Source organism: Propithecus coquereli, unplaced genomic scaffold, assembly GCF_000956105.1.
Source record: "Propithecus coquereli isolate 6110/MARCELLA unplaced genomic scaffold, Pcoq_1.0 Scaffold104, whole genome shotgun sequence".
Classification (NCBI taxonomy): Eukaryota; Metazoa; Chordata; class Mammalia; order Primates; family Indriidae; genus Propithecus; species Propithecus coquereli.
In genome coordinates, this window is record NW_012134303.1 from 7,897,775 (window position 1) to 7,924,671 (window position 26,897).

At 42.0% G+C, this 26,897-nt stretch overlaps 1 protein-coding gene across 1 annotated transcript; it reads right to left on the minus strand.

Moving 5' to 3' along the window:
• Nucleotides 1–1,316: 1,316 nt before the first annotated feature.
• CAPN6 (calpain 6) lies at nucleotides 1,317–26,838 on the minus strand. The gene is made up of 13 exons (XM_012645306.1): nucleotides 26,587–26,838; nucleotides 20,063–20,242; nucleotides 10,745–10,876; nucleotides 9,487–9,695; nucleotides 8,791–8,983; nucleotides 8,041–8,234; nucleotides 7,707–7,784; nucleotides 7,414–7,600; nucleotides 5,643–5,765; nucleotides 5,266–5,468; nucleotides 4,164–4,285; nucleotides 3,593–3,729; nucleotides 1,317–2,989 (listed from the first exon to the last, which is right to left on the minus strand). The coding sequence occupies exons 2-13, from the start codon at nucleotides 20,225–20,227 to the stop codon at nucleotides 2,807–2,809; spliced, it is 1,926 nt and encodes a 641-aa protein (XP_012500760.1). The 5' UTR covers nucleotides 20,228–20,242; nucleotides 26,587–26,838; the 3' UTR covers nucleotides 1,317–2,806.
• Nucleotides 26,839–26,897: the final 59 nt, after the last annotated feature.

The following is a 26,897-nucleotide window of genomic DNA, read 5'->3' on the forward strand; positions in this document are numbered from 1 at the left end:
ATGTGAATGGAATCCAGCAGTATGTATCCTTTTTGGTCTGGCTTGTTTCACTCAGTGTAATTATTTTGAGATTCATTACTGTTGTGTGTATCAAAACATGCTGGTATATATTAGTGCATTGGTTCCTTTGGGAAGACCAAGTCTACCTACACATAATATACATTCATGAAGTGTAAGTTAGAGGTAAAGATTCTGGGAGAAAACTTTTGGAATGCTATCTGTACAGTTCTTGGTACCGTATTGTGCATACACAGCTGTAGGAGAGATGCCACCACTTTTGGGGGGACAGTATATTTTCATGGAAAAAGGCCAGGTTCTGGGGTCAAATGCACAGAATTATACTAAATCCATCACTTACTGGCTGAACAACCATGAGCAAGTTATTTTGTCTCTCTATTCCTTAACTTCCTTATCTTCGAAAAACAGGGATAATGACAGCACGACATACAGTTGTTGTGGGCATTAAAGAGAGACCACATATATAAAGCATTGAGCATGGAGTCTGACACACAGCAGATAATTAAAAGTGTTAGCTACTTTTCTTTTCCACCCTTTTTTATTTGGGGAAAAATTCTCATTCTTTAAAAAAAAAAAAAGTGGTAGTGTCTTTGAGCTTAATTGTAATATCATAGTGCCATCTGGTGACCATATGGAACGATTACATTATATGTATGGGATACTTCATTTCTGACAAAATTCTACAATATGTAAATCTCTCGTGTGTTCTGGGCTGGTGTTGCAGGGACAGAGATTGAGGGCTGTACTTGAGGACTGTTCTGCTGAGCTACTGGAGACCCCTCCTTTGGCGAGGCATCCTTTCATGTCAGGAGGAAAAATGAGAGGAACTTCCCCCTTAACCTACCCTAGGATGAGCAGATGGCAGATTGAGTGTGTAAGCGAATGAGTCCAGTCCTCACATCCATTTGACTCTAAGGGAGATGCTGGGAGAGGGGAGTTTGTATTTTCTCTTGTTTGGCGGTGTCTGCTCTTGAAAGATCTGGCTACTTACTGCAACTTTGGCCTTGAATCCAAACCCAATTGAGGCCTTTCAAAATTGGGTAACCCCAAATAGCACCCAACTGTCCCTAAATATGAAATAAAAGAAGGCCCCTTTCCATTCTCCTAACTACTTCACCACCCGGACAAAGAACTGAACTGTCAGAGTGCAGCTAAGGCCTCTGAATCCATCAGACTTTTACCTGGGCTCAGGTTTCATGAAATACCTCCAATCCCCACCTCCAGAAGCTCCCAAACAAGTCTCACCAGATGACCACTCTTGCCATCTCTCCCGTGCTATCAATTCAAAGCCAGACTGATCAATTTATTGAATATGAACTTTATTGTGATTTGGTGTATGTAAGGCAGTGTGGTGAAGGCACTGCAGAAGTTACACAGACTGGAAAACGTGGTAGGAAATGAGCGAGCTAAAATAAAACTACAAAATATATTTTTTTAATGAATGCGTGCTGGACTAGACTAAGTACTACAACTATGTTTCTTTTTCATCATTGCAGAAGCGTTGAAATATTGTTGAAGGTGGGGCTTTGGGTGGAATTAGGGAAGGCTTCATGGAGGAGGTGGCATTTATGCTGGGCCTTGAAGGAGGGGTAGAATATCGATAGATGAAGATGGAGGGAAGAACATCTCATAATGACTGAGTCTAGAGAAAATTCTGTAGAAGTACTGAAAAACAAGAGGGTGAACAAACACCCTTGGGGAGTGAAGCTTCCCAACTGAGGGAAAAGCCTGAGAAGCCTGGGCCGGAACCAAGTCTCAAGCCCCCAGATGGGGTCTTCAGTACCAATGATATTAGGAGGCACAGGACAACAGGCTTATTTGTAAACCTAGCAGCAGCAAGAGGTTTCACATTGCAGTCAGGGGCCCCAAATTGGCTGTACCATGCCTGGATGGATTCTCTCATCTTTTTGGTGTATGTGGCAATTATTCGTCCTTCCTCTTGCCCACTGACTGCCTGAACGGTAGGTCGTGTGCGCCCATGTGCGCGTGTGTGAGTGTAGGTGTGTGTGGATGGGTGGGGGACCGAAGTTTTGTCTCCCACTGCAGCTTCTTCCACTTTTCCCTCTCGTGGCACACAGCTGGCTTCCACTGAACTGAAGCTCAGGCCCTTCTCACTGCCTAGGCCTCATTGAACTCCAGCTCTAGATTGAGCACCTAGGAAGCTTCCTCAACATGAAGGCAAAACTTACTGTGGGGGGTGACTTGGGTTAAGGCAGGACTACACTTTCCGGAGGTGATGATGGTGGTGATGGCGGTGGTGGTGGTGGTGGTGGTTGGTGGTGGTGGCAGTGGTGGCAGTAAGGGTTAGGGACTTAAAGCCGGCTCTGGCTGCTGGGTGAGATGCTGCTGGGAAGTCTGTAGTGTTCAGTCAGGAGCTAGGATGTCAGGCTAGACCAGCTTGGCCTTGATTATCCCTTTTCCTTCCTCAACGTGCCCTACAGGTGAAATATATTGAACTGAAAATATCAAAGACATCTGCAGGGTGTCCAGGCTCTTGTTATTGTCCTGCTTGAATCTCACCCCCGGAAGCCCCAGAGATCTTTTCTTGGTAAACATATATGATCTCCAGATGGGACTGTCACCTCCCCCTGTCCAGCTGCTGGAGGTATATAGGTTATGTAGCTACTGATGCTACTTGGATCGGGAGGTATGGGGAACTTATCAGAAGAAAGGAAAAGTTAATTATTGTGAATTTCTTTCAAAAGATTGTGAATCTTAGCTAAGACCTGGCATCTGACAGAAAATAATAGGATGGAAAGCTCTGTCAGGATTCTCGGGGATGGGAGATTTAGAGCTCAGTGAGATCATCGCTGGAAATAACCTTGAAACTGATGTGGCCTTGCTTAACTTTGGCAGTTGGACCACCCTTCTTACGCAGGTACAGAGACTTCAGATCACGGCAGTCACTGGGGTCAGCATCCAGAGTAACCTGCCCCAAGAACTGATCACAGAATTTTCGACTGTTCCAGACCTGGAGAGACAAATCAAAGGCATGAAGATGAGCAAACCTCTTTGAGATTAGCCTTTTCCCAGTGACATCTAGAACCTAACACTGAGCTTGGAATGATCTGTTTCAAAACCAAGAGACTATTCTGTCCTTTCCAGATAGCCCTTTGGCTGAGGTGATGATATCCTAAAGACTAAAGATGGAAAAATCTGAAAGTGGAGCTCAGGATTATGCTTGACCTGTAGAATGGTTACCTAAAGGCAGCTGGGTCAGACATATTAAGTCAGAAAAACCGCCAGACTGTAGTGATTCACCCCGACTTAGCAATGTAAGGTTCATCTGAACTGGCATATGCTTTCCCTCATGGGATTTTATGGTACATGTGTTAACATGCATACCTGTAAGCATGTGGGCTTTTTCCCACAATGAAATAAATGGAGGAGTGGAGATTAGTAAGAAAGTCAGTGTCCATGCTTGGTGGGAGGTGTTTTTGAGTATAACCAAAACCAAAAAATGCCAACACGATAACTCTTGCTCTGCATCCTAAACATATGTGAGGTACTTAGGATAATCTAGTAACTGATGCAGAATATGAGCCACCCTGGGGAGCCCTGTACACATTCTTACCTGTACTATAATAGGAATGTCAGTGGTCCTTCTGTAGAAAATGGCCTGGGTGTCAAAAATGGCATGAACAGTATTCTTCTGAACAGGAGAACGGACTTCCTCCTTTCCACACTTGATGACCAAATATGGGTTCACAGCTGGAACGAAGTGACATTTTTTTTTATGTCTAGTAACAGTTTATAAATTACACATCTAAGATACAATGTCATTAAATAACATTTGTTTTTAACACAGTGATTAAAGTTCCCTTTCTAGATAGGCAAGCTATCTCACTAAGTCAATTCTAGGATTTTCAGCATAACACTCAAGCACCAGAATGACCTATAACTCAACACTTTTGTTCCTACTACCTTGTCCTTTTCCATATTTTATATAGGAACATAAAAATTAATCTTATGTAGGCCTGGCTCAAAGAAGTTGACATCCCATTTTCTGCCACGTTTGCCATCCATCCTGACTTTTCTAGACTGAAAATATCACTGGATAAAATAATTCGTGACCATCTTTTCTAACGGTATGTGCCATAAATGCAACTGAATTTATCTTTTCCAGACACTCCTGCATTTCTTACTTTCATTGGCATACTTCTTCTCCAGGCCCTCAGCACTGTGAACGGTGATTTGGGTGACTACCTTTGGGTAGCCACGAGCCAGGTTCCAACAAGACATCTTGGGCATGTCCAGAGTCAGTTCCCTAGAACATCAAAAAGAAGATATGTCATTGAATGATGAACACCTTTTGATGAGATGAGCCTGCTCCTATAATTTGAATGTCTGTCCCCCAAACCTCATGTTGAAATTTGATCCCCAATGTTAGAGGTGGGGTCTAATGGGAGGTGTTTTGGTCATGGGGGCAGATCTCTCATATGGCTTGGGGCCATCCTTGCAGTATCAGTGAATTCACACTCTTTTAGTCCCTAGAGAGCTGGTTGTTAAAAAGAACCTGGCACCTCCTCCCTCTCTCTTGCTTGCTCTCTCACCATGTGATCTCTGCACATGCCAACTTTTCTTCATCTTCTGCCCTGAGGAAGCAGCCTGAGGCTCTCACCAGAAGCAGATGCTGGTACCATGCTTCTTGTACAGCTTGAAGAACCATGAACCAAATAGACCTCTTTTCTTTATAAAATACCCAGAATCAGGTATTTTTTATAGTAACAAACAAATTAAGACACCTGCCAAAGCAGACATTGTTGTTCAAAAGCATGAGACACTGGATGACCTAGTCCATTCCTTCTCAGATATGGCTTATATTTTGAGTATGTTTTCCTTTCCCCTGCTTTAAGGACCAGTAGATAAAGATCAGAGTAGGCAGGGCTAGGCAGGAAGGTAGTTTTGGTGACCCAGCACCCAGAATATAATAGAGGAGCAGTGAGGAGTGGCAGCTGCTTAAGAAAAGAGGGAGTCAGCCAGAGAACAGAGGATAAAATATAAGTTAGGTTATAGGCCTGTTCCCCTTAACTGACAGCTCAGGGCTCTGAAGCTCAGACCTTCTTCACTGGCGAATTTCTCATAAGCCCACTTTGAACATTTCTGCCATCATGATTTCAGTTAGTTAAGTCTGATTTGAAAAAGTTGTCCCGTTGAGTGTCTGCAAAGGGGAGATGAGTCAAGTGGTTTATGATTGGAGGCAGAGCAGAGAATAGGAGTTTAGAAGTCTTTCCAAAGAAACTGAACCTGAGCTGGACAGGCACTTCGGAGAAGATTCTTAGGAGAAACTCGCTGGTACGGCCATGCTGGAACATGGTTGGGACAAGCACATAGTTGCCCTTCTTCAGGTACTTGCTCAGAAACACAGTGCGGGTGTCAATATAGGTGGAAGTCCCAGCACGCTCCTGGATGTAGAGGTGGTGGAGGCGGAATTTGCGGTTCATCTCCACCTGAAAATGAAATAAGATAAAATATCCCATTCTGCTCAAATCATGGTTTTTGTCTTGGAAGATCGTAGGTCCTTTGGTCTTGTTTATCCTTGGTCCTTTCATAATGCCCCAACACTAAACCATCATAATTTTGACTCTGCGTTCATTCTCTCTGTTCCAAATGCCCATTCATACCTTGAAAAGCTCAAAGCCAATGATGTAATTGTCAGGTCTTCCCATTCGGCGGTAAGTGCGCAGGTCCTTCTGCTGCAGTGACATGATGACCTTGTGCCCATCCTCAGGCACGGTGAAGATGTACTAAGGGAAAGAGGCCACCAAAGAGCTGAGTTAGCACTCCCATTTCAAGTAAGCCAGCTCAAATTTCAGAGACGAAAACTCTGCATTGGGAAGCAAAACCTTGGGTTATTTCCTGGACTTTGCTATTGATCAGACAATGAGAACTTGGATAACTCATTGACTTGCTAAGTGTAGATCATAACACTTGCTTCTCCCTATGGCATTCAGTATTTGTTGAGGGACAGCTTCATTCTTATGCCCTTGATGACAAAGAGGGTATGCTTTGCTTTATTAAGTTCTTGGTAAGTTATTTTATTATTATTGTTATCACCTTGTTTTTAAATTCTGTATACAGAAAAAGTCCAGAAACTATAGACAGAAAGCGTTCTTATTTGACTCATGCTGATACTGCAGCATCACGCTGGGCTAGTCTCCTATTGCTAGCCCGATATACGGCCTGTGGAAGGGCTAGATCCACTTCCTTAGAGAATTGATGCTCTGCTGCCATCGCTTTAGGGAAACTACAGGCTTGTGCCTGAGACTTTCCAAACATTATCTGGGGAATCATGGTGCTGTTGGGAGATAAAACTAAAAGGCATCAGACTTTTTTCTGTGTCTTTGTCTCTCTCTCCCTCCCTTTATAAAAAAGCAGAAAACAGATGCAGAACCAAGCCCCCCAAAGGTCAATTCTATGCATACACATACAGTGAAGCTATTTCCCCAGCTTGGTGTATGTGCATGATACTTGAAATATTTCCAGGGTTGTAAATGGAGAAGAGGTCCGGGGGGTGGCGAGTGGTAATAGGAGCTCTCTTTTCTTTAGCAACAACTAAGATGGAAGGAATGGAAGACAAATACGAGTTAGGTAAATCATCCCATTGGCCTTGGTGTCCTCCAAAATGCCTGGCAATGAGGTCCATGGAAAGAAAAGACAGACCCATGGGCAGTGAGGCAGCAATACAGTCAGAATTCTTGTCTCCTATGGGTTAGCTCGTCAGCACATTTGGGGATAAAACCACCCAGGTTATTGTAGATTGAGGCTTTAGCTATTTGGGTTTTTTACTTTGGGGTGTGCCTGGGGATTTTCTACTTTTTAACTTGACACTGATATGTTACCTGGAATAGCACAGTAATAAGAGATAGAGGGGATGGAGTCATTGACAGGGCAGTGATTGAAATCCTGGGGAAAATGACCTGGTTCTAGATGAGAAAAGGGAGGCATAAGAACAGGGTTCAGAAGAGTCACTTGCATGAGAAAGAGGATGAATATAGTAAATGTGCACCCAAGAGAACCGTTGGGCAGTAAAGAAAAATGAGGAAAAATTGAGACAGCATCTGGGATCAGATCTTCTCTTTCCAATGTGGGACCATCACAAGAAAAAGGGGGCTATCAAAGAGCCATACCAAGCAATAGGGCCAGGAGAGAGGCAGCCGGAGGAGGTGACTCAGATTTGATAATGTTGCCAAGGTACGTCTCTGCAAAGAGACACAGTCTGCTGTGTTTTATAAGCATCCAAGTGAATCCTCAGGGATCCCAGTTGATGAATATTACACAACAGCTGCAAATGGAAGACTTGATGCTAAAGAACTACTCCAGAGAGGACCAAAGTGAGACCTGGGTTCCTATCGACTGGGTAACTTGGAGGCAAAGAAAATAATTAACTCAAACCTGGGGATTCTGCAGGAAGGTATCACGGTTGTTATAACAGCCTCCTGAGCGGTTCATCAGGGGATCATCATCCACGGTCCAGCATCCCAGCACCGACTCAAGCTCCTTTCGGCCAAAAATAGGGTTGTTCACATTGCGGCAAACATTCAGTTTGTGAAAGTTACGGCAAAAGTCCTCCAGGCTCATCCTGAATGAAGGGAGTGCAGGAAAGAAATGATGATGGTACTGAATACTTACCCCTGTATTTTCATGTAGAAGCCCCAATTCATTTAGTGCAGAAAACTTCTTCTCACCAAAACTCTCCATCATCAGACATAATAAGCCCCAGGTTCTTGCGATCTGCTGCTGTGAGTTGCTGCCACTCTTCAGAACTAAAGGCAAATAGAGAATGAAACGATAAGCTGTTATGTTTGCCATTGATTTCCTATAGTAAGCAGGATGTCAAAGGAAGAGAATACATGAGGATTGAGCTTGCTTTATGTCACCTCTGGCTAGGTCACTGACCTTATGCCTGCCAAGAGCCCACAGTTGTCCCTGAGCATTGATGGCCCACTAGCAGTCTGCAGGGATGGGCTTGGGAGAACTACAGGGCTTTGGATGTAGTGGTGAAAGTGGAATGCCACTCACATTTCACTCCAGGGGCCACTCCATTCCTGTCTTCCCAAGGGGTTCCTCAGGCGAACCATATACAGCTTCTCAGCACTGAAAACTTCCACCAGTCTTTCTCCAAGACGGATCTTGCAAATATCAGTCATGGTATAGGTATGGCCCTTCAGTAGACCCCAGTCAGTTTCAACTTCTTGTTCCTCCTGATTGGGAGACTGAGAGCAAAAAAAGATACTTAAGGACACAAGAATTGGGAGACCAAAGTTCTGGCTCTCCTTCTTCCTCGATTGGTTTACCCCAGTATGATTGAAGCTAGTACTCCCCATGCACGTGGAAATTTGATCCTGACACCTAACGTGACACAAAAAAAGTAAAGGAAAAGAAATAAAGAATGTAATATAACAACTCAAACAATTCAGATTCAAACTAGCCACTGTAGTACATTGATAGGAACTGTGATAAAATTTGGTGGGGCAGGTTCATTCTTTGAGCACGCAGCTGTAACCTCAAGATCCAGGAGCAGAGACAGGAGGAATAATTTAGTGGAGGCTATTTACACCAGCTTTGGTCTCTGGTCAAATGATTTTTATGAAAGGATGAAAAATTCAAGCTCCTAGCCTCCACACCAGGGTTCAATGTGTATGTTAGCTTTGCATGTTCCATTAATGACTTTTCATGGATCTCCGGGTTAAGGGTGATATTCTCTACTAAATTTTGTAATCTCTTCTGCCAGAAGTGAGAATAGAGTGGTTGTTTTTGGCAAATACAAACCTCAATGGAGCAGCAAATCAGACCTCCTTTGGTGAATGTTTTGTACAGTTCTCCGAACAGCTTGTACTTTTCCTCAACAAGCTCAGTGTATCTTCCTTTCTGCATGTCAACAGTTTCAGCCAATGTGCCCGTGAAGTCCACGATGATATCAGTGATGGTCAAACCATCCAGGGCCTCATAACAGCCTAGCAGCCTGGGGGCAAATATGCAAGGTTAATCTTAGCAAAATTATTTTTCCAGGTCAAGGACCTCATGTTCCCAAGAATTAGAACAGTCCCTCCCTAGGTTTTACCAGCTGGCTTTTCTCTAGGTATGAAATGAGAGAAAAGTTGAGATTATAGTCAGACATATCTAGCCTTAGGCTCTATTGATCAAGGACAGTCAGTGCAGAGACTTCTTCCCACAGGTAGATATTAGACAAGAAAAAAATGAGGTGATACTGCCACGTGATCTGCTGATTAGCAGCAGGAACGGGTACCTAGAAGCAAGTAAAGGTTCAAATGGAAACCAGAACAGCGGATTACTCTCTCATCTAGGATTTCTAAGAGCCAGACCCAGGCCCAAAGGAATACCTTGGATGGGACTGAGATGCTATCCAATTTAAGCTCCAGGGTTGGGCTGGGAGAGAATGAGCTCCCAACGTGGCTTTCCTTTCCTCAGGTACCCTGACCGCAGACTAGTCAACCCCCTCCTTACTTTGCATAAGCTTTCTCCAGCAGAGCATTCCAAAACTCATTCATGGAGGTGGAGAAGGAGAAGACCAGATCTCCATTGATGGTGGGCAGCAAGTCATCAATCACCACCTCGGTCCATTCTCCAAAATGCCAGAAACGAAAGCGAAATATCCCGGCATATTTATCTGGTTTTCGAGGGTCCCATTCCTGTTCCTTATGATTGGGAATTGTCTGGAAAGGTAAGAACATTTAACCAAGTGTTATTGACCACATCACATCCAGATATTGAGATTGCAGTTAACTCCTGATAAATCCATATGGTGATAGGAAGCAAAATACACTTGGTTTGGGTCTGGATAGGAAAGTCCTAGGTATAGCATTTTGCCCACAACTTCTGCTTTCCCAGTTCGGTTCTGCTGAGAATAATCACGATGCCTGCCCTAAGTGCACACAGGAGTACACAGGGTGGCTAGGTTAGCTGGTCAGGGGTTAAATATTTCCTACAGATTATCTATAAACTAGATGTTGAGAAATGGACTATACAAACACATTCATGATTGCATGTTTTAACACATAAACAAGGCATTTTAAAAAAGAAAACCAATCAAAATATAAGGCCCACTGTGGTTTGTTTTTAAGTGTCCATTCTAGAGATTTCATATAGATTCTATGGAATATAGATTTTATTTGTATTTTGAAAAAAATCATGTTTAGGAAATTATCTTTTTTATATAACTATTACACATTAATATTCTAAAATTATTTTTCTGAGGAGAGTGCTCTTTGTCCCAAATCAAGTTAGCACCTCATTACCTTGAACTCTATATGAATGCTAAAGGAGTTTTTGTACTATTGATAATTTATTAGAAACTTCTCAAGGATCTATTTCCATCTTTCTCATCTTTTCTGTTATGCATATATGTTAGTGACTTCCTTGCCCTTACTGGCTTTATACCCCAGTAAGTACAGAGAATACAAGTATGCAAAGATACTAAGTCAAAGCAAGGCAAATGACAATAAAAAATCAACTAGTATATGTGACAAAGCAAGTAGAGTAAAATGCTAGTTGTATAATCTAGCTAGGTAGATGTGTGTCCACTGTAAGATTCTTTCAACTGTTCTGTGTTTGTGAAAATTCTTATAATGAAATGGAGGGAAGTCACCTAGTTAATACTGCTGCCTTCAGGAAATCTAAGAAAGTTATAAGCTGATTTTTCCTAAAGTTATTAAAGAAGACAAGAAGATAGAAACTGAATGAGGTCCCACAAGAGGGTGAATACCTTTGTCCAGTGAGACTCCTGAACAGCCAAACAGGAAAATGCAGAGATGATTGGCTTGTGCCCCAGTCTCCCCTGGATCAGCCGGTGGTTACTGATGTTGCCCACAATCAGACGGGGGTCGTCACAGATGTCCTGTGGATACAATAATTATATAAAGGTCTGAGAAGAGTTTCCCAAGAGTCACTGTGAGCTGAGCTATGCAGGACAGTTTTCATAGACGAGATAGGGTTAGGGTTGAAAGATGACTAGGATTTTCATAGATGGGATAGAGGGAAGGTTGAGGGAATTAAGAGAAAAACCACAAAGCAGTAGATCATCTAGCCACATGTGGGAAAGTGGCAGGAAATGTGAAAGGGGATGTAATGAGATAGGATGACATGTGCTGGTAAAGGGCCCTTGGACAAAGCTATCGTTGGGGTTTGGAAGAATTTTAACCACAGCAATGAACTTTGAAAGAGGAGAACCAGGGATTAGCACATTAGATTCTGATCCTACTTTGTCAGGATGAGATTTTCTGAAGCCCCTATGTTTGGAAGGGAGATTGCATTTAGGAGTCAAGGTGTGATGGAGGTGAACATTAATGCATCTCCCTCTCTAAGAAAATGAGTTAGGAAACCTTATAGGAAGCCCTTTTCTAACATAAAGCAAAGGCAACAGTGGTCTCCATGGCAACCAGATTTTTACACATAATTGGATTAACACAGATGGCAGCAGCATTAATAGCAAGTGGTAATAGACGACTCACAGGAGCACTTCAACAGACACTCTCCCCAGTGGATGTTCTGAGGGCATCTGGGCAAGGAGCAGAGGCAGTATTTGTTTGGGGGGGGTGTGTCTTCCCTCCAACATATCATTAGCTGTACCATTCCCACTGTGAGTGGGAAAATGACACCCAAATAATACCATTACAGCGCAATGTGATGATGGCACAGTAGAGCCATTTTCAAAGCATAATCAGTGCCTAGAGGAAAGATCCACATAGTTCTCCTGATCATAGAGTAAGTTGCACAGTGGTGGTAACATTTGAGTTGACTAGAGTTAGGCAGTTGGACAAGGGAGGGATATGGAAGCATAATAGGTAGAGAGCCAGGCATGGGTGAAGGCATAGCAGCATACATGACACCATAGAGTTGAAGACATAATTGTGTGACTCAGAGTATCAGCACTTGCAGAGTTCAAAGGCAGGAAATACCAGTGATGTCTTGAGTAGATGGAGAAAAGTTCATGAAGGAGGCCGGTGGCCAGTACCTTGACATTCTGCTTACCCAGCAGAAATAAATCCTAGTCGCAAGTGGAAAGAAAATCTAGACATATATCCTTTTAAAGAGCATTAGAGACAACTATATTTTTCTAGTCCTCAAACTTCTTTTTTTTTCATGGACATAATTCTCCTTGATGAAGGGTCTGGTCTATGCAATGAAACATTCCATATATTCTTTAAAAGCCAAAATAACTCTGGAAAAAAATAGGCATTCTGGGCAGGGACAAGTCCAAACTGAAGATTAATTGGGCATCCCTCTGCCAAAAGGAGATGGTTAGATGGGTCGTCAGCTTTGGATTTTCTGGTCTTCTTTTTTAGATGCATGTCTGGTGTCTCACCACTACTTTTTGTCTTGGGAGAAGTCTTCTATCTTAATAAATATTTTTATGGGTTGTGAGCTGCCTGTTTTTTTTTTTTTCTTATTGAACATAGAGCAGGTGTGTTGAGTTAATTAGAACTTGGTGTTCTTTCCCTTCTCATTATTTCTTTGCCTTTTCTAAGATAAAACTAAGCATTTCAGTATTTCTTCCCTAGGTCAGGTGTTATCATTTTATTTGGAGCAAAATGTAAAGTTATAGAATGATTTCTTGGACCGAGATGATACGTAGTATAGTTTCCTAGCATGGAAAAACAATCAAGTGAGCACTGATATGTGAAAAAGTGTGCCTTTTGATTACTAAGGCAAATTATTTCCTGGTTTTATGTAGAGTTATTAGTGGTTGCAGTTACATTACACTGTCTTGAATTTCCATAAGACTTTCATTCCACAGCAGGGATCTAGGCTTAGCCAACATTTTTGTCATGTCAACACCTATTGAAGACATAAAGGTCACATATATGAGCAAAAAGACATATAAACAGAATTCAAATTGAGGAAAAGGGTAATTATTCTCCTGCAGACTTAAGCTGGATGTGGTCATTATATATTATATGTGTTACATATATGTATGTATATATAATATTTATATATATTCATAGCTTTGTACAATCATGGGAGAAGATAGATTTGGGCAAAAAACCTTCTGATTTTCCATTTCCTCTTATAAACTGGCCCATTCATTAGTTTTACTTCACCACTCTTCATTCACGATGGCTATGTAACAATGGATTTAAAATGTAAGTACAGTCATAGAATATCCAAACCAGAAGGAATTTTAAAAACTATGTAGTCAAGCTCTTTATTTTGCAGATGAAGACACAGGCTCAGAGAGGGGAAGTGACTTGCTCTCTAATCATTTAGCTAGTTAGTAGGAAACCTAGGCGAAAAGTTTTGATTCTTCAGAACCACATATAATTAGGGAAGGAACCTCAAGACCTCAGCTGTTCATCCCTGTGCCTTTAGGTTTATCAATGGCCACCACATAAAGGATAATATTGTGCAGGTCCCCAAGGACAGAGATATTACCTCTCTCAGTCATCCATTCCAGTGTTTTACGCCTCTGCTTGACACTCACCTAAAAACTCTTCATTCTTTTGGAAGACTTGCTTAAGTTATCTCTTAGCTTTTGGTTCCAGGCTAAATGTCACCAATAGGCATTAATATCTTCAATTGAATCCCCTAAATATGAATCGATCTCTTATTAAATGTAAGCACCATGATGTGAAACATGGGAGACCAATCTTTATTAAGCCATATCTTTTACTTCTTTAAGGAAATAAGGCATTAAAAGACTGGAAAATAGCAAGAGTTAGAAAGGGGAAAGGGTAATGAACCAATGAAAAAAAAAAAAGAAGTCTAACAGCCAACTAGAGTTTTTGGTAACAAATTTGAATACAATGAAATGGCTATTTATTGACTTTCCCCCTGGTTTTGGACACACTGGATATCTTCCTGGTGGGGTCAAGGAAGTACGATTGGAGAAATTTTTCTGTAACTCAAAACTGAGATGCAGAGTGCAGATGGGATGTTTCAGCCTGAGCTGTGCTGCAGTGGTAGGAATGAGGTTGGAGGAAAGGTCACATATTCACAATATTTGGGTGGCTTGGGGAAGATTTTGAGCCCCTAATGGCTCCCAGCTGTGTTGGCACAGTTGAAGTGATCCTTGAACTGGGTTGTTTGTCACAGCAAAATAATTTCTTAGGGGGAAATGCACACAGCTAGGCAGTTGAGCATCAAGACTAAAGCTGGAATGGTTCCCACATGACCCCACACTGAGCCAAAACCTTCTCTAAGCGAAGCAACTTATGCTCCTCTAGGAAGTATGTTCTTTTAGCTAAGCCTTAAGAGACCTCTCATTGTCCTTATCTCATCCCCCCTCACCAGAGACCTCTGACAGGGGAGGGCACATACAATTACTAGGCCTGTAGCCCTGTACAAGTCATTCTATGTGGCTCCCTTTACACCTACCACATCCAAATCTTTAGCAATTTTTTTTACACAGGTGAAATTTGCTGACAATAAATATTGAGGTCCAGGCTAAACCTCAAGAACCACAGTAAAATGAAAGGCTACCCAGAAAACCAACAGCCAGAAGAGTGGAGGCACTTTCAAAAGTGCCGTGTGCAATCTAGCAGTACTGGGGGATATGGGTATGGACACCTACAAGTGAGACCCGCCCTGCAGTAGGTACGTGATGACTAAGTCCAGGGTCTAAGTAGTCCCAGAAGGCTCAGGGGCTAATTTGCACAGAACTGCCATTCAAAACTGAGGGCTTTGTGAGGTGGTCCAAGTAGCCATTATTTTATTCTTAGAAAGTTGAGAACCATATCCAGATGGAGCATTTACAGGTAGACCTAGGTTCAGGGACCAATGTTATTCCAGACTCTCAAGGAGTCCACTTTACCTGCTGGGAAGTTTTATTTCTGCATGAAGATCTAGTCATCAGTAAAACATTCTTTTCCTTCCTAACCCCTCTAAGGAAAACTCAATATGGAGCCTGAGAATAAGATCTTAAACCCAACTTCCACTTTCAACCTAGACAACTAAGTCACTACATAATCACTTTCTTACTTTAACCTTCTGATTTCTGCAAGGAGACTCAAAATACAGATCCCAAACTGCTTTCGTGGAAAGAATTTATGTATCTATGCAATGGAATACTGTTCAACAATAAGAAAGAACAAGCTGATACTGGACGCTACAATATGGATGACCTTTGAAAACATTATGCTAAGCAAAAGAAGCCAGTTACTCTTATGATTCTACTTTAAATTAAATTTACAGAATAGGCAAATCTGAATAGAAACCAAAAGCAGATTTGTGGTTGCCTGTGGCAGGTGGGGTGGAGGGATTACTTGCTGAAAATGTGCACAAGGGATCTTATTGGCGTAATGCAACTATTCTAAAACTGGGTTGCTTGCAAGACTCTAAATTTACTAAAAATCATTGCTTTGTACACTTAAAACAGATGAACTTCACGGTATATAAATTTTACTTCAATAAAGCTGTCAAAGATTTTTAAACACAGAACTTAAAATGAATAGAACAGTTGCAGAAAAAAAGTGTGGGCCTATTCAACTTTCTTCAATTGTGTAAACAGCTCACATTGGAAGGCCTGATCTCTGGGAGAAAAAAGAAATTCATTAATAGTCTAGACCAAAACTACTGTACAGAGATGTCACATTCAGCTGGTAGTTGGAAATTTCTATTAAGACAAAGAGAAAATTATTTCTTCCTTTACTGTCCCTTCACATGCTATCACCCAAACCTGTATATTCTGCTTCTAATATCTCCCCTCGTCAGCCTTTCCCTTCCATTCCGACTACCATAGTTTTAATCCAGAACCTCATCACCCCTCCTTCACACCCAGACAAGGGAGTAAAATGGCCCCAGCAGGGGGTATTCCCCAGAGAAAGACTGGCAAGGGCAATGATAGTAGAGGCTGAACTTAAACTAGCCAGAAGAGCTGACAGAAGATCTTGTGCAGGTGCCCTTTCTTCTCCCACAGCTGGCTGTGCAAATTCCCATAAGGCCTTGCTTCATTTTAGGGATTAGACGTGTCTGACTTGAAGACTCTATTGTAGGTGGATATGAGTCAGTAAGGAAAAAGCCAGAGTAGGGTATGAGGGGAGAGTAGCTGGAGGGATTTGGAGAGAGCTGGAGAAGAGATTTTCTGTGGGAATTTGGCAGCCAAATTTCAGCCTAAAAATCCTACCTGGAGTCTTATCTCATCTCATCCTCACTGTAACTCAGTATATGCTGAGCCCCAGGAGGACAGGAAAGTCCAGGAGCATATGGTCCCGGGCAATATACCTGTGTACCCAGAAAGCTAGGACAATAGCTGGGGCCATTGCACTACTGGGGGAGTTAAGAAGAACTTTCCTCAGGAAGGTATGGACAGATGATCTGGCGTTGTCTGCCAACGACCATCTGGTCTTCCTGAGCCAATTCAGAGAGGCCCAGCACTGTCTCTCAGCTTTCCTGATGGGAGGCCAGAGAACTTTGACGTGGTTCTTGACCACAGGCTTTGTCTATCTAAAGAGACTTTTTAAAACACAGCAAGGAAGTGGCAAGTGGAAAGGAGGGAATCTCAATCCTGCCCCTGGATGGTGGGAGGGCTTGATTGGAGTCAGTTTATTAAACTATCAGTCATGTTTACAGGCATGGAGGCTTATGAAGGCAGAAGCTTTCAACTCAGGAGAGGGAAAAGACAGAAAATACCAGGTTAATCATGCTCCTTCCATTTTGGAGACTTCACAAAATAGCCCTGGTTATGTGTGAGGCTATGTGACATGCCAAGGGACAAGATGTCTGTGAGCTTCCCTGCAAACCAGGATCTCAACCCTGCCAATGAGGCAGAGGAGGCCAACGACCCATCTGGTCTTCCTGAGCCAATTCAGAGAGGCCCAGCACTGTCTCTCAGCTTTCCTGATGGGAGGCCAGAGAACTTTGACGTGGTTCTTGACCACAGGCTTGGCCTCCACTCTGGTTGGAAAGGAATCCACAGTTTTTTGAGGAGGCTCAGATGGTGGTCCAGAACCTTGTTTTTTCTCCTACTCCCCACAAGAGGCTCCTTTCCCAGCCATTCCAATCTACAGTGATCTTCCTTTCTTCAAATTCTACATGATTTACTGCCTATATGTTTGAAAATAGCATTTCATATATCTAACATTAATTTCTTATTTAACTCTTTGATAGCTCAATATTTGTCTCCCCAACTAAAATGGGAGTGCTCGCCACAGACCATGTCTGTATCTTGCACAGAGGCTGGCATAGAGTAGGTGCTCAGTAAATGTTTCTCCAGTGACTCTATCTTTGGGTTTAAGAAGACTAAGCTCATACTATGCTCTCAAAACTGGAGAATATGGATCAATGGATGGAAGTATGGCATCAACACAGTGAGGAGGAGTCTTAGAACTGACTGGAGAGAAGCTACCTATTTTGGTAAAAAGAGGAGACACAAACTCTATTTCCCTGATATGACAGCACGGTAGAGTGAAAACTTATATGGGCTTTGGAGGGAAAACTGGATTCAAATCCCAGCTTGCTAGCAGTTTGACCCTGAGCAAATCCTTATCTTCTCTCAGAGATCCAGTTTCCTCATCAATAAAATGGGCATAATATCTACCATTATTTTTTAAACTAGGAAAAAGGAATTGCACCAAAGTAATTTTTAACATACCTACCTTGCTAAGCCATGGCAAATAAGGGTGAAATGAAATAATATATAGAAAACTCCAAACACAGTTATCTGGCCAAAAGTAAGTATGTCTTAAATGTTGATTCTTTTTTCTTCTCATCCCCATTGTTCACCCTTTCTCTCTGACATTCCCTTACCCTAGCGAGGTTATTGCTTGCCTCAGAGGCAAAATGAACTATTGCTATGGTTATTAAGTTTTTTCCTTCCCTGCTAATCCATCTAGGATTCAATCCACAGAATTTGGATGATGAAGGCAAAGGACAAAGGAATGAGCCAAGATAGAGGGGGAAGGATGTGTCTAAATCCAGGCCAGTACAGGAAACACTGTCTGCTTGGTGCACATCTGGGGAATGGCTTCATGTTGGCTTGCAATTTTGCCGCCCACCAGATCTCCTCCCACCTCCTCCTGGACCTCACCCTCATCAGTCACTCTTTTTCTCTCCTTCATTTTCAACCTGTTCTTTACTGTCTGCTCCTTAGCCTATAAATACGTTCAAGTCTGTCCTATTTTAAAAAGACACCCACCCAGTAAACCTCTCTCAATATCCTGCTTCCTTTTCAGCTACTTCTGCCCTGTTGACACGCTTTCCTTCATATCCGAGCATCAGAAAAGAGTGGTCTCTCATTATCACCATTCATTCATAAGAGTGGCTCCCAGACAACATGTTTCTAGTTTCTCCGTGTATTTTTGAAAGAAAAAACAAAAGCCTTACCTGTCTGCATACCCAGTTAGTGGTTAGTGGATTCTGCTTGTTTCTCAGATTTTTATTGCAGGTCAGCAAAGTAATCTGCAGGGATGTCAACAACTGGAAGCACAGAAAGGCAGGAGGAGTGCAATCTTCCTCCAGACAGGGAGAATTTCTCCCAATCTCTTACTTTCAATGGCTATCATTCTTTGTAGGCAAAACCCAAAATATGTCCTTTGAGTTGCATAGAAAAACAAGTCTCCATGTAACCAATGTATCTTGGCACCACCTGGTGGCAACCTGCATGAACTGAAGTAGCTCTTGCTGGAACTCCATTTAGGAGTTTAAACTGTGGAAACTGCAACTAAAAAGTGATAGCTTGCTCATTGAAGAAAGCAAACATTGAGGCAGTGACTATAATAGTGCACAGAAAGGTACCTCATTAAATAGGATCACAATGTCTTCAGGATATTATGAAGGTCCAAGAACCTGCACTTGACAGCAGCCCCCTGTTGCTTACACATCTAATCGCCCACATTGGGAAGGAACCCAGGTACAATATCCTTCTATCCAGTTACATCCTTTAGATATAGCAAAGTTGCTATTTATTCTCCAGACTCCATCATCCCATCGTTTTATACATTGAGTTCCTGCTCATGTAGGACTTGTGAAGGGGTTCTGAGACTTGCTTGAGAGAAACAACATACAGATGTTTTACAGAGAACCATAACAACTATTAATAGCTACTACTAATAGGTGGTAAAAAAAAAAGAAGCTGCAATTCTATCTGGATCCCACTTGGCCAATTATGGGATGATACAAGTGATGATATCCAAAGAGCAACAAAGAAGCTTCCCTCCCTCAATGCAAAATCCAACTTCTCCCTGTAGAATTCATGTCATTTATGCTCACTGTATAAACAGCTTTTCTCTTCCCTGGTCTGAGATTATCTTTAAGTTGCTATGATAAGTAACTCAGTGAGGAGGGAAAAGTGTAATTGCTTTTTGAATTACTGTATTTACTCAAATGAACTTCCAAAAGAAAATAAGCATGACATATCTTCTCTTTTTTTTGCTGTTTTTTAAAAATTACTAAATCTGGCAAAATTTGACTAAAATTCTGGACTCCTTAAGCTAGAGCCAGAAGCACAGATCCATGAAACTTCCCATTTTAAAGTTGCCTTTGTGTGATGAATATACTAATAAGCTTGATTTTGGTAATCATTTCACAATGTATACATGTCAAAACATTATGCTGCACATTGTAAATATATACAATTTTATTTGTCAATTACACATTAATAAAACTGGATAGGCCAAGTGCGGTGGCTCACGCCTATAATCCTAGCACTTGGGGAGGCCGAGGTGGGAGGATCGCTCGAGGTCAGGAGTTCGAGACCAGCCTGAGCAAGAGGAAGACCCCGTCTCTACTAAAAAATAGAAAGAAATTAGCTGGACGACTAAAAATATATAGAAAAAATTAGCCGGGCATGGTGGCACATGCCTATAGTCCCAGCTACCCGGGAGGCTGAGGCAGTAGGATCGCTTGAGCCCAGAAGTTTGAGGTTGCTGTGAGCTAGGCTGATGCCACGGCACTCTAGCCCCGGCAACAGAGTGAGACTCTGTCTCAAAATAAATAAATAAATAAAATGAAACTGGATAAAGAAAGAAAAAGAGGAAGTTGACTCCTAGGCTGCTCTACACATTAGTCCATGTAAGTGAAATAGTGGATCAAGTAGAGTTATGATGAAGGAGGTCAAGAAGGAGACAGAAAGTAGAAAAAAAAACGTTACCTGGGGACGTTTCCACACCACCTTGCCAGGAAGCAGTCGGTTGTAGAAAAGAGAATCGTTCTCAGGCAGAAAAGTTGGGTCGCAGAAAAGTTTACTGTCTTTGATGCATTCCTGCTTCAGTTCCTGGTACTTCTGGTTTTTGAAGAGCTTCAGAGGAGGACCCATAGTGTCAAATTATGCCTAGAATGAGGAGAATTGTTGTCTTTGGAGGAAGAACTTCTGAGGTCTTTCAAGGATTACCTGAGATTAGACAAACGGCAATCATCCCAGTGACTTCTTCCCAGACCTAGGCACTTCAAATTTGGCTTTGAAGGAAGTCAGCATTTTTAAGGAAAGAAGAGTCCAGGCTCTGCAACTAATTAGTATGGGGCTTTGGGTAAGGAACCTAATCATTTTGGGGACTAGTTTTATTATCTGCCAAATGGGGCAAATGGGGCTTCCTCATTCATTGGGAAAAATAGAAAATAAATGTGAAGATTGCTAGTTAAATGTGAATTGTTATAATTTAAAGGGCAATCTTCCATTTACACTGGTAGGGAGTAGTTCAAGGTAAAGTACAATTCTAAATTTGAAGATAGAGGGGAAAAAATCACTTTACTGTATTCAGAATAAATTGGTGCCCTGGACAGCCGCCCACTTTGTGCACGAGGGAGAAGCAGCCTTTCTCCATCCTAACAAGTCCTTTTACACAATTCCTTCCCTTTCATCATTTCAAGAGCTTTGCATTTTTTATTACTGGCCAGGAAGGCTACTGCAAAAAACAGATCTCAGCAGATGGCCTCCAAAGACAAGGAAAGATAGAAAGATTGCATGGTCTTTCTTCTTCAAAGTCTAATATACAATCATTTTGCCCGTGATAAAAGGCAGACTCTGAAATTCAATTACACTAATTTGGTGGACTATAGATTCTTATCCCATGACAATACACTGTTGCTTTCTTTTCTTAAAAAAAAAAAAGAGAGAAAAGAAAAAAGGGAAAAAAACCTCACATGGCTAAACAGAGTACTAATATAGTGGCTCTTCAGGCAATGTCTGTCAGCGTGTCCCACACTCAAATACCCCTAACAACTGGTTTTTATGAAGATAATTTGAAAGGCAAATTTGATTTTAAACAGCTTTGGGGGTGATAATAGGGTTTTCAATGCCTTTTCTTGATTCACAAAGATAGATTTGTAATGATTTTAATGATCCTCTGCTGAGGTTCAATAGTAAGTAAGAACAGGGTTGTGAAATTTACATGGCATCAACTGTTTCAAAAATATATATTAAGAATAACTGTCTATATTCTATGATCACAGGATGGTTGAAACAAAGCAACCTGATCAAGGTCCAAAGTGTCTGCTAAAAAAATGAATGAAATTTGAAAAAAAAAAAAAAACAAACCCAAAAGGATACATTGCCACTTTAAAGAGTATCTGTCTGGTATATCTGTGAGGCTGTCGCTATTTTATATAAAAATGTAATATTAATCAGACCTCTCTGCTAGCTCATTTCACGTCCTTTTAGTATCACATTGAAATGCCTCCCTGGTGAAGAAGCTTCCCCGTTCAAAAACCATAAGATTTTTTAATTTAACTTTTTGCAATGTTATTTGCAATATACATACAACAAACTTACCCTTTCTCTGAATCCAAGGAATAAGAAGCTGAAAATAACCACGATTTTTTATCACCTTATTTATTGACAATTGCTTTTGAAATTGAGGGCTGCGGGGACACTGCAAAGTGCCAAAGTGCCTTCCATCATCACATTTAAGTCTGCTCTCATGTTTTAAATATTAAAGTGTATTTCATTGTATATGAAAGCATGGATGTTATCAGTAATAATTTTTAGTTATGCAGCATCAGAACCAATCTGCATGTTTGCCCAGGCTCCTTTCTGGAGCCTGCTACAAATGAACCCCAATTTTTGTGTGTGCTCAAACTTATAAAAAAAACACTACTGTGCCTCTTGCTTTCCCTAGAAGGTTTGGTGGATTGCCAGAGGCTGGGGACTGTAAATGTAGGATATTCTGGGATAATTGGAATATTTAGTTTGCCAGAACCTCCTAGTCCCTGAACAGTCTGGATAAATGGGTATTTCCTGCTCTGCCCCCATAAGTCTCCCTTACCACTCAAATGGTGAGGCAGACAAGAGCTTGCAAAGGGAATCCCTGTTATAAAGAGGGCCCGTCTACAGGAGCAGCATCAATTGAAACAAAAATCAGATTTGATTTTAAAAACCAACATGATCCCAGGAGACTCTTTCAGAGGCAGAAAGTACAGCTGGTATGGGTAGGTTAAAGCTCGACAGAATGCCCTTTTGAGTGGGGGTGTCTGCATTTGGGGGTCACACAGTAAATAAGGAATAGCAGGCTATGAGCCTGAACTGTCACCGGAGTACAATTGTCCCCTCAAGTCCTGTCGGACTTGCAGAGTAGAAGTGATCCCCATTTCTGACTAGGTAACAGGAGAACTGTGTTCCATTTGCTCTGTGGCTTTGTTCTCTTTGTGCCTCAATTTTCTCATCAGGAGAGTGAGCTTATCTACCCTGCCTCCCCCAACCTTACACCACAGCTGTATCTAATGAGATGGTTAGTGTAAAAGTAATTTTTAATAAGTCAAAAGTGCTCTGTAAATGCAAGATATAAGCTGAAGCCCTCTCATTGCCTGGCACAAAGCTGGGCACACAACCATTGTTCAGAAAATATTTGTTGAACAGATAAAGGTCTTATGTAGAGAATTAACGTTTGTATGGCAATTTATTGTTTGAAATGTGCATCTTGCATTTTAGTTCCTGTTCTTGTCATAGTAGCTGTGTTTAGTAGAGATATCTGTGTCCTTCGTTTCATATGCAGAAATGGCAGCTCAGAGAAGCAGCAGCTAGAAACTGGCAGAGCCAACTCAAACCCAGGTTCTGTGCAATGCTAGATTTTGGTGCGCAGCTTTCCATCACACCACACTGCTTCTTTTGGTCACTGCCTTCTTAGAGAAAGGATTTTTTAGTTCAAATGAGGAAACTCTCCAAAGCAAACACAATACCCAACTTTGAGGCATTCTGCCTAGAATTTATTGCCATGGTGGATATTGAAAAGGTTCTTTATTTTCATGGTTTGATGATCATGGGAGAATCCGCACACTTTACATCTGAGGGTTCATCATTAACCCTCAGAAATCTTTTGAAAATCCAGAAATTTGCAAGTTGGGTTTGTCATAAACAACTTGCCCTGTCGAAAGGGAGGAGTGTGGAGAAGGGAATGTTCCTTCCTTGCTGTCCTACTGGTGTTGGGGAGGGGAAAGCCCTTAAAGTTAAAGATTACATATTAGGAAAATCAGTAGACAAAATAAAAGATAAGACTTTGGGTATAAATTTAAGACTTTGAGTATAAACCAAGGAAAGCCTCTTGCTAACAAAGGAAATGTGGGCATTTAAGAAGAGGGACCTTATAATCCAAGGGTTAGTGGAATGAGTGGTTGGATGAGGCAGAGTGTGGTTTAGCACTGAGGTAATGCTCTTAGGCAGTATTATTTTAATTTGGACTCACTACCTAGAGAAAGAATATAAGGAAGAGTGAGTCTACCAAGGTGAGAAACGGGAGTGGTCTCAGAGTGTGGAAAGTTTGGAATTGCCGGGGGAAGTTGAGGGAGGCTGCTACATAGAATGCAAGGCTGCAGTTAGGAGAGGGAGCTTTTGCTACTCATTGGACTGGAAAGGTTGAGGGAACTAGGCAAACTCTAAGGGCAAAATATCTTGCTTCTTTACCTGTGGGTCAGCCTTAGAGTAGAAACCAGATTTGCCTCTAAATATCTCACAAAGGAAATCTAGTCTGTGGTTCGCAAACAACTTTAGATTTAGGTGAATGGGAGAGAAAGTGAGGGCTCTCAAGGGAGAGAGGGGGAGAGAGCATGGCTCCAGGGGCATTGTCCCTGGCTAGTTTCTCCTTTTCCCCGGTTTCTCACTTGTTCTGTACGTGGGGCAAAAAATTGGGGGTGAAAACAATTAAAAGTTTGCAGACAAATTAAATACAGAAGACCCAGCTCCGCCCTGGCACGAAATAGGTGCCACTTTAGTCACAATCGGCCCCCCTTATCCCCACACCTGGGGTGGTGTGGTGAGAGAAACAAGGCTTGGATAGGAAGAAGTAACAAAACTTCAGCATCCACATGTTACACAGAGAATAGAACTTTCCATATCTACACAGGCTGAGTCGGAGCTTACATCTATGGGCACGCATCTGCCAGAGAACTTATATATGGCTGTTCAGATGCAAACTGTTGGCCAGATATTCTGGGGTCTGGAAGGGACCATAAAGGTCCTCTCATTCAGCTCACTGGCTTATATAGGACGCGCTGACTGTGCCCAGAGAGAAGATTATTCAAAAAATTCAAAGAAAAAAAGAGCACACAAATTTTTTAAATTCCATTGTTGAAGAACTCTATCAAAATAGAGAAAAAACAATTCCAAATCATAAAAAGAGCACAGGTAGTTAGAAGAACCAGGATAAAATATCAAATATCAAATGCCACGATTTAGTGTAGACAATGTCTCTGTCCCTCAGTTTTCCCATAAGCACAATGGGAATATGATGGCTGTCCTCTTTACCTCAGGGTGTTATTGGGAGGATCTAATGAAATTAAGTATGTGAACATACTTTTTAATTGTTAAGGATAAGGCTAATATAGGGCAGTAGTATTAGGAAGCATTTGTTTGTAGCAAATTAAATCTCATTTCTGTCCTTAGTGGAAACTGAGGAAATTCAATCGCAGGCTTTAAATAAGACACGCACCAACATTTAAAAGACAAATATAAAATGGCCCCTCTGCCGTTCTCTATTTAACCTCTTCTTTTTGGCTGACTTACCCTCTTGGCTGAATAAGCCCATCCTATAAGTCTACTTTTACAGACTTTCAAAACTCTAATTCTGATTTGTGTAGAATGTTATGGTGGAAGGACTCTTACAAAGCACTTAGTACAACCGCTTTCTTTTACTGTAAGGTAAAGGGACTTGCCCAAGGTTACATGGTTAGTGACAGAGCCAGCACTAAAACTAGGACCTCCTGATTTTTTTTTACCACAAGTTTTTTAAAGGTTGGGGGTGGGGGAGGTGAACACGAAAACACAAAACCTCAAGCAAGACATTGCTTTTGAAAATTCTCATTGTCCTCTTCTTTTAAGAATGCATTTAGGAATTTTGTTTTTGAATTGCAAGCTGTCAGAAGGTGGGATGATTTCAAATCAAGGCTAATCAAAGAAACACTGTTTTGGGGTCACAAAAGGGCTTTTTCTGCTTTTAATTTGGGAACTGAAAACTCCCAAGGATATGGAAAGCCTGCTTTTTAACCTATTCCTAACCGCATAAGTATTTTGGCTTTTGCCTAGACTGCTAGAAACTCTAAGGACAAATAAAGAATGCTATTCAAATCCAAAGTATTCACACACACTCGGGCACACACGTGCACATGAACACACTTGCACACACACAAACTGCCAGAGGCATGAAAGAGTTAATTAGCAGTCCCCAAAGACCTTTTTTTATCTTATTCCTTCAGACTATAAATTGTCCTTAACTTCATAATAAAAATTAGCAAATGAAGCATTAACTGAATTTCAATAAAACATTAATACAAACCGAGATGCTTTATCCTGAAGCCAGAAGTGACTGTCAGGACAGCAGAATTTGTTGAATTTTCCTATGCTTTTGGTGCTTTTCACCAAACTTAGAGTTCCAAACCTTCAGTACCAGTTATTTAATTGCAATGTTTCTTTCTACTGTTCCCCACCCACAGCTCACTCTGGTCAAGTGGCCCAGTGAAGCCCCTAGAGCAGTGTAGTCAGGCATGAGGGTGGGAGACAGAGCCCCAGCTGCAAACCAAAGTGTAAACCAAAGCTAGAATCAGACGGGAACAAAACCAGGCCTGGGGCTGAAAATGGAATAGCCAAGATCAACCTGTCACCAGGACAGAAGGGCCCCCCCGCCCCCGCTGTGTAGACAGGGAGTTAAGACAGCCTCAGCTGCCACTGTGTCCTGTGCACCAGTGCACAGCCTATGCACCCCACTGCCAGGGCCTTTTGCACACAGTGTGGCTCCAGAATTTTGCCTGCATTTCAATAATTTGCCCACAGCTGTGGGTCAGCGGGAACAGGAAGGAAGCCTTGACAGTGGCCAGGCTTCTCCCCCTTACATCCCCACCCCAGGTATTTCAGGTAGCAGAAGGCAAACACACAGGCGAGCGTGCACGCACGCGCGCGCGCGCACACACACACACACACACACACACACACACACACACACACAACTGATGGGATAGCTCCAGAAAAATCTCTGCCAGACAACCACAATCACCCCGCACACCCCAAAATAACCAACCAAAAATTTCATTATATTTGAAGTTTCCAAACTTCTATTAACGTGTACATATTCCATCCAGACAAACTGTAAAATTACAGCTGTGGAGTTTGATTAACTATAAAGATGAAGTTTCTTCACTTCCCTGACATGCTAAGTTACTCAGCAAATAAAACTCTAAGATCCCGTCTCTACTCACCTGAGTATCCCAGGAGCCTTGCTGCTGCCGCTGCTGCTCTTAGCCAGGTAACCCCACTAAGACTGTTCAGTCAGTGCGGCTGAACAAAGATTCTGGCTTTCTTAACCTGAAAACTATTTGGGCTGTACCAAGCTCTGCTCACAGGGGGAGGTGCCTCACAGCAACTTCAGGAGGCTTTGCCCCGCCTAGCAGTCAGAAACTGATCCTGAGTCATGAGGAAAATCTGGAAGGCGCCCCTGCCAGATGTGCAGACGGGATGCCCACTCCAGATCCACTCGCCAGCAAATTGGAAAACCCAGGAAGCCACGTGT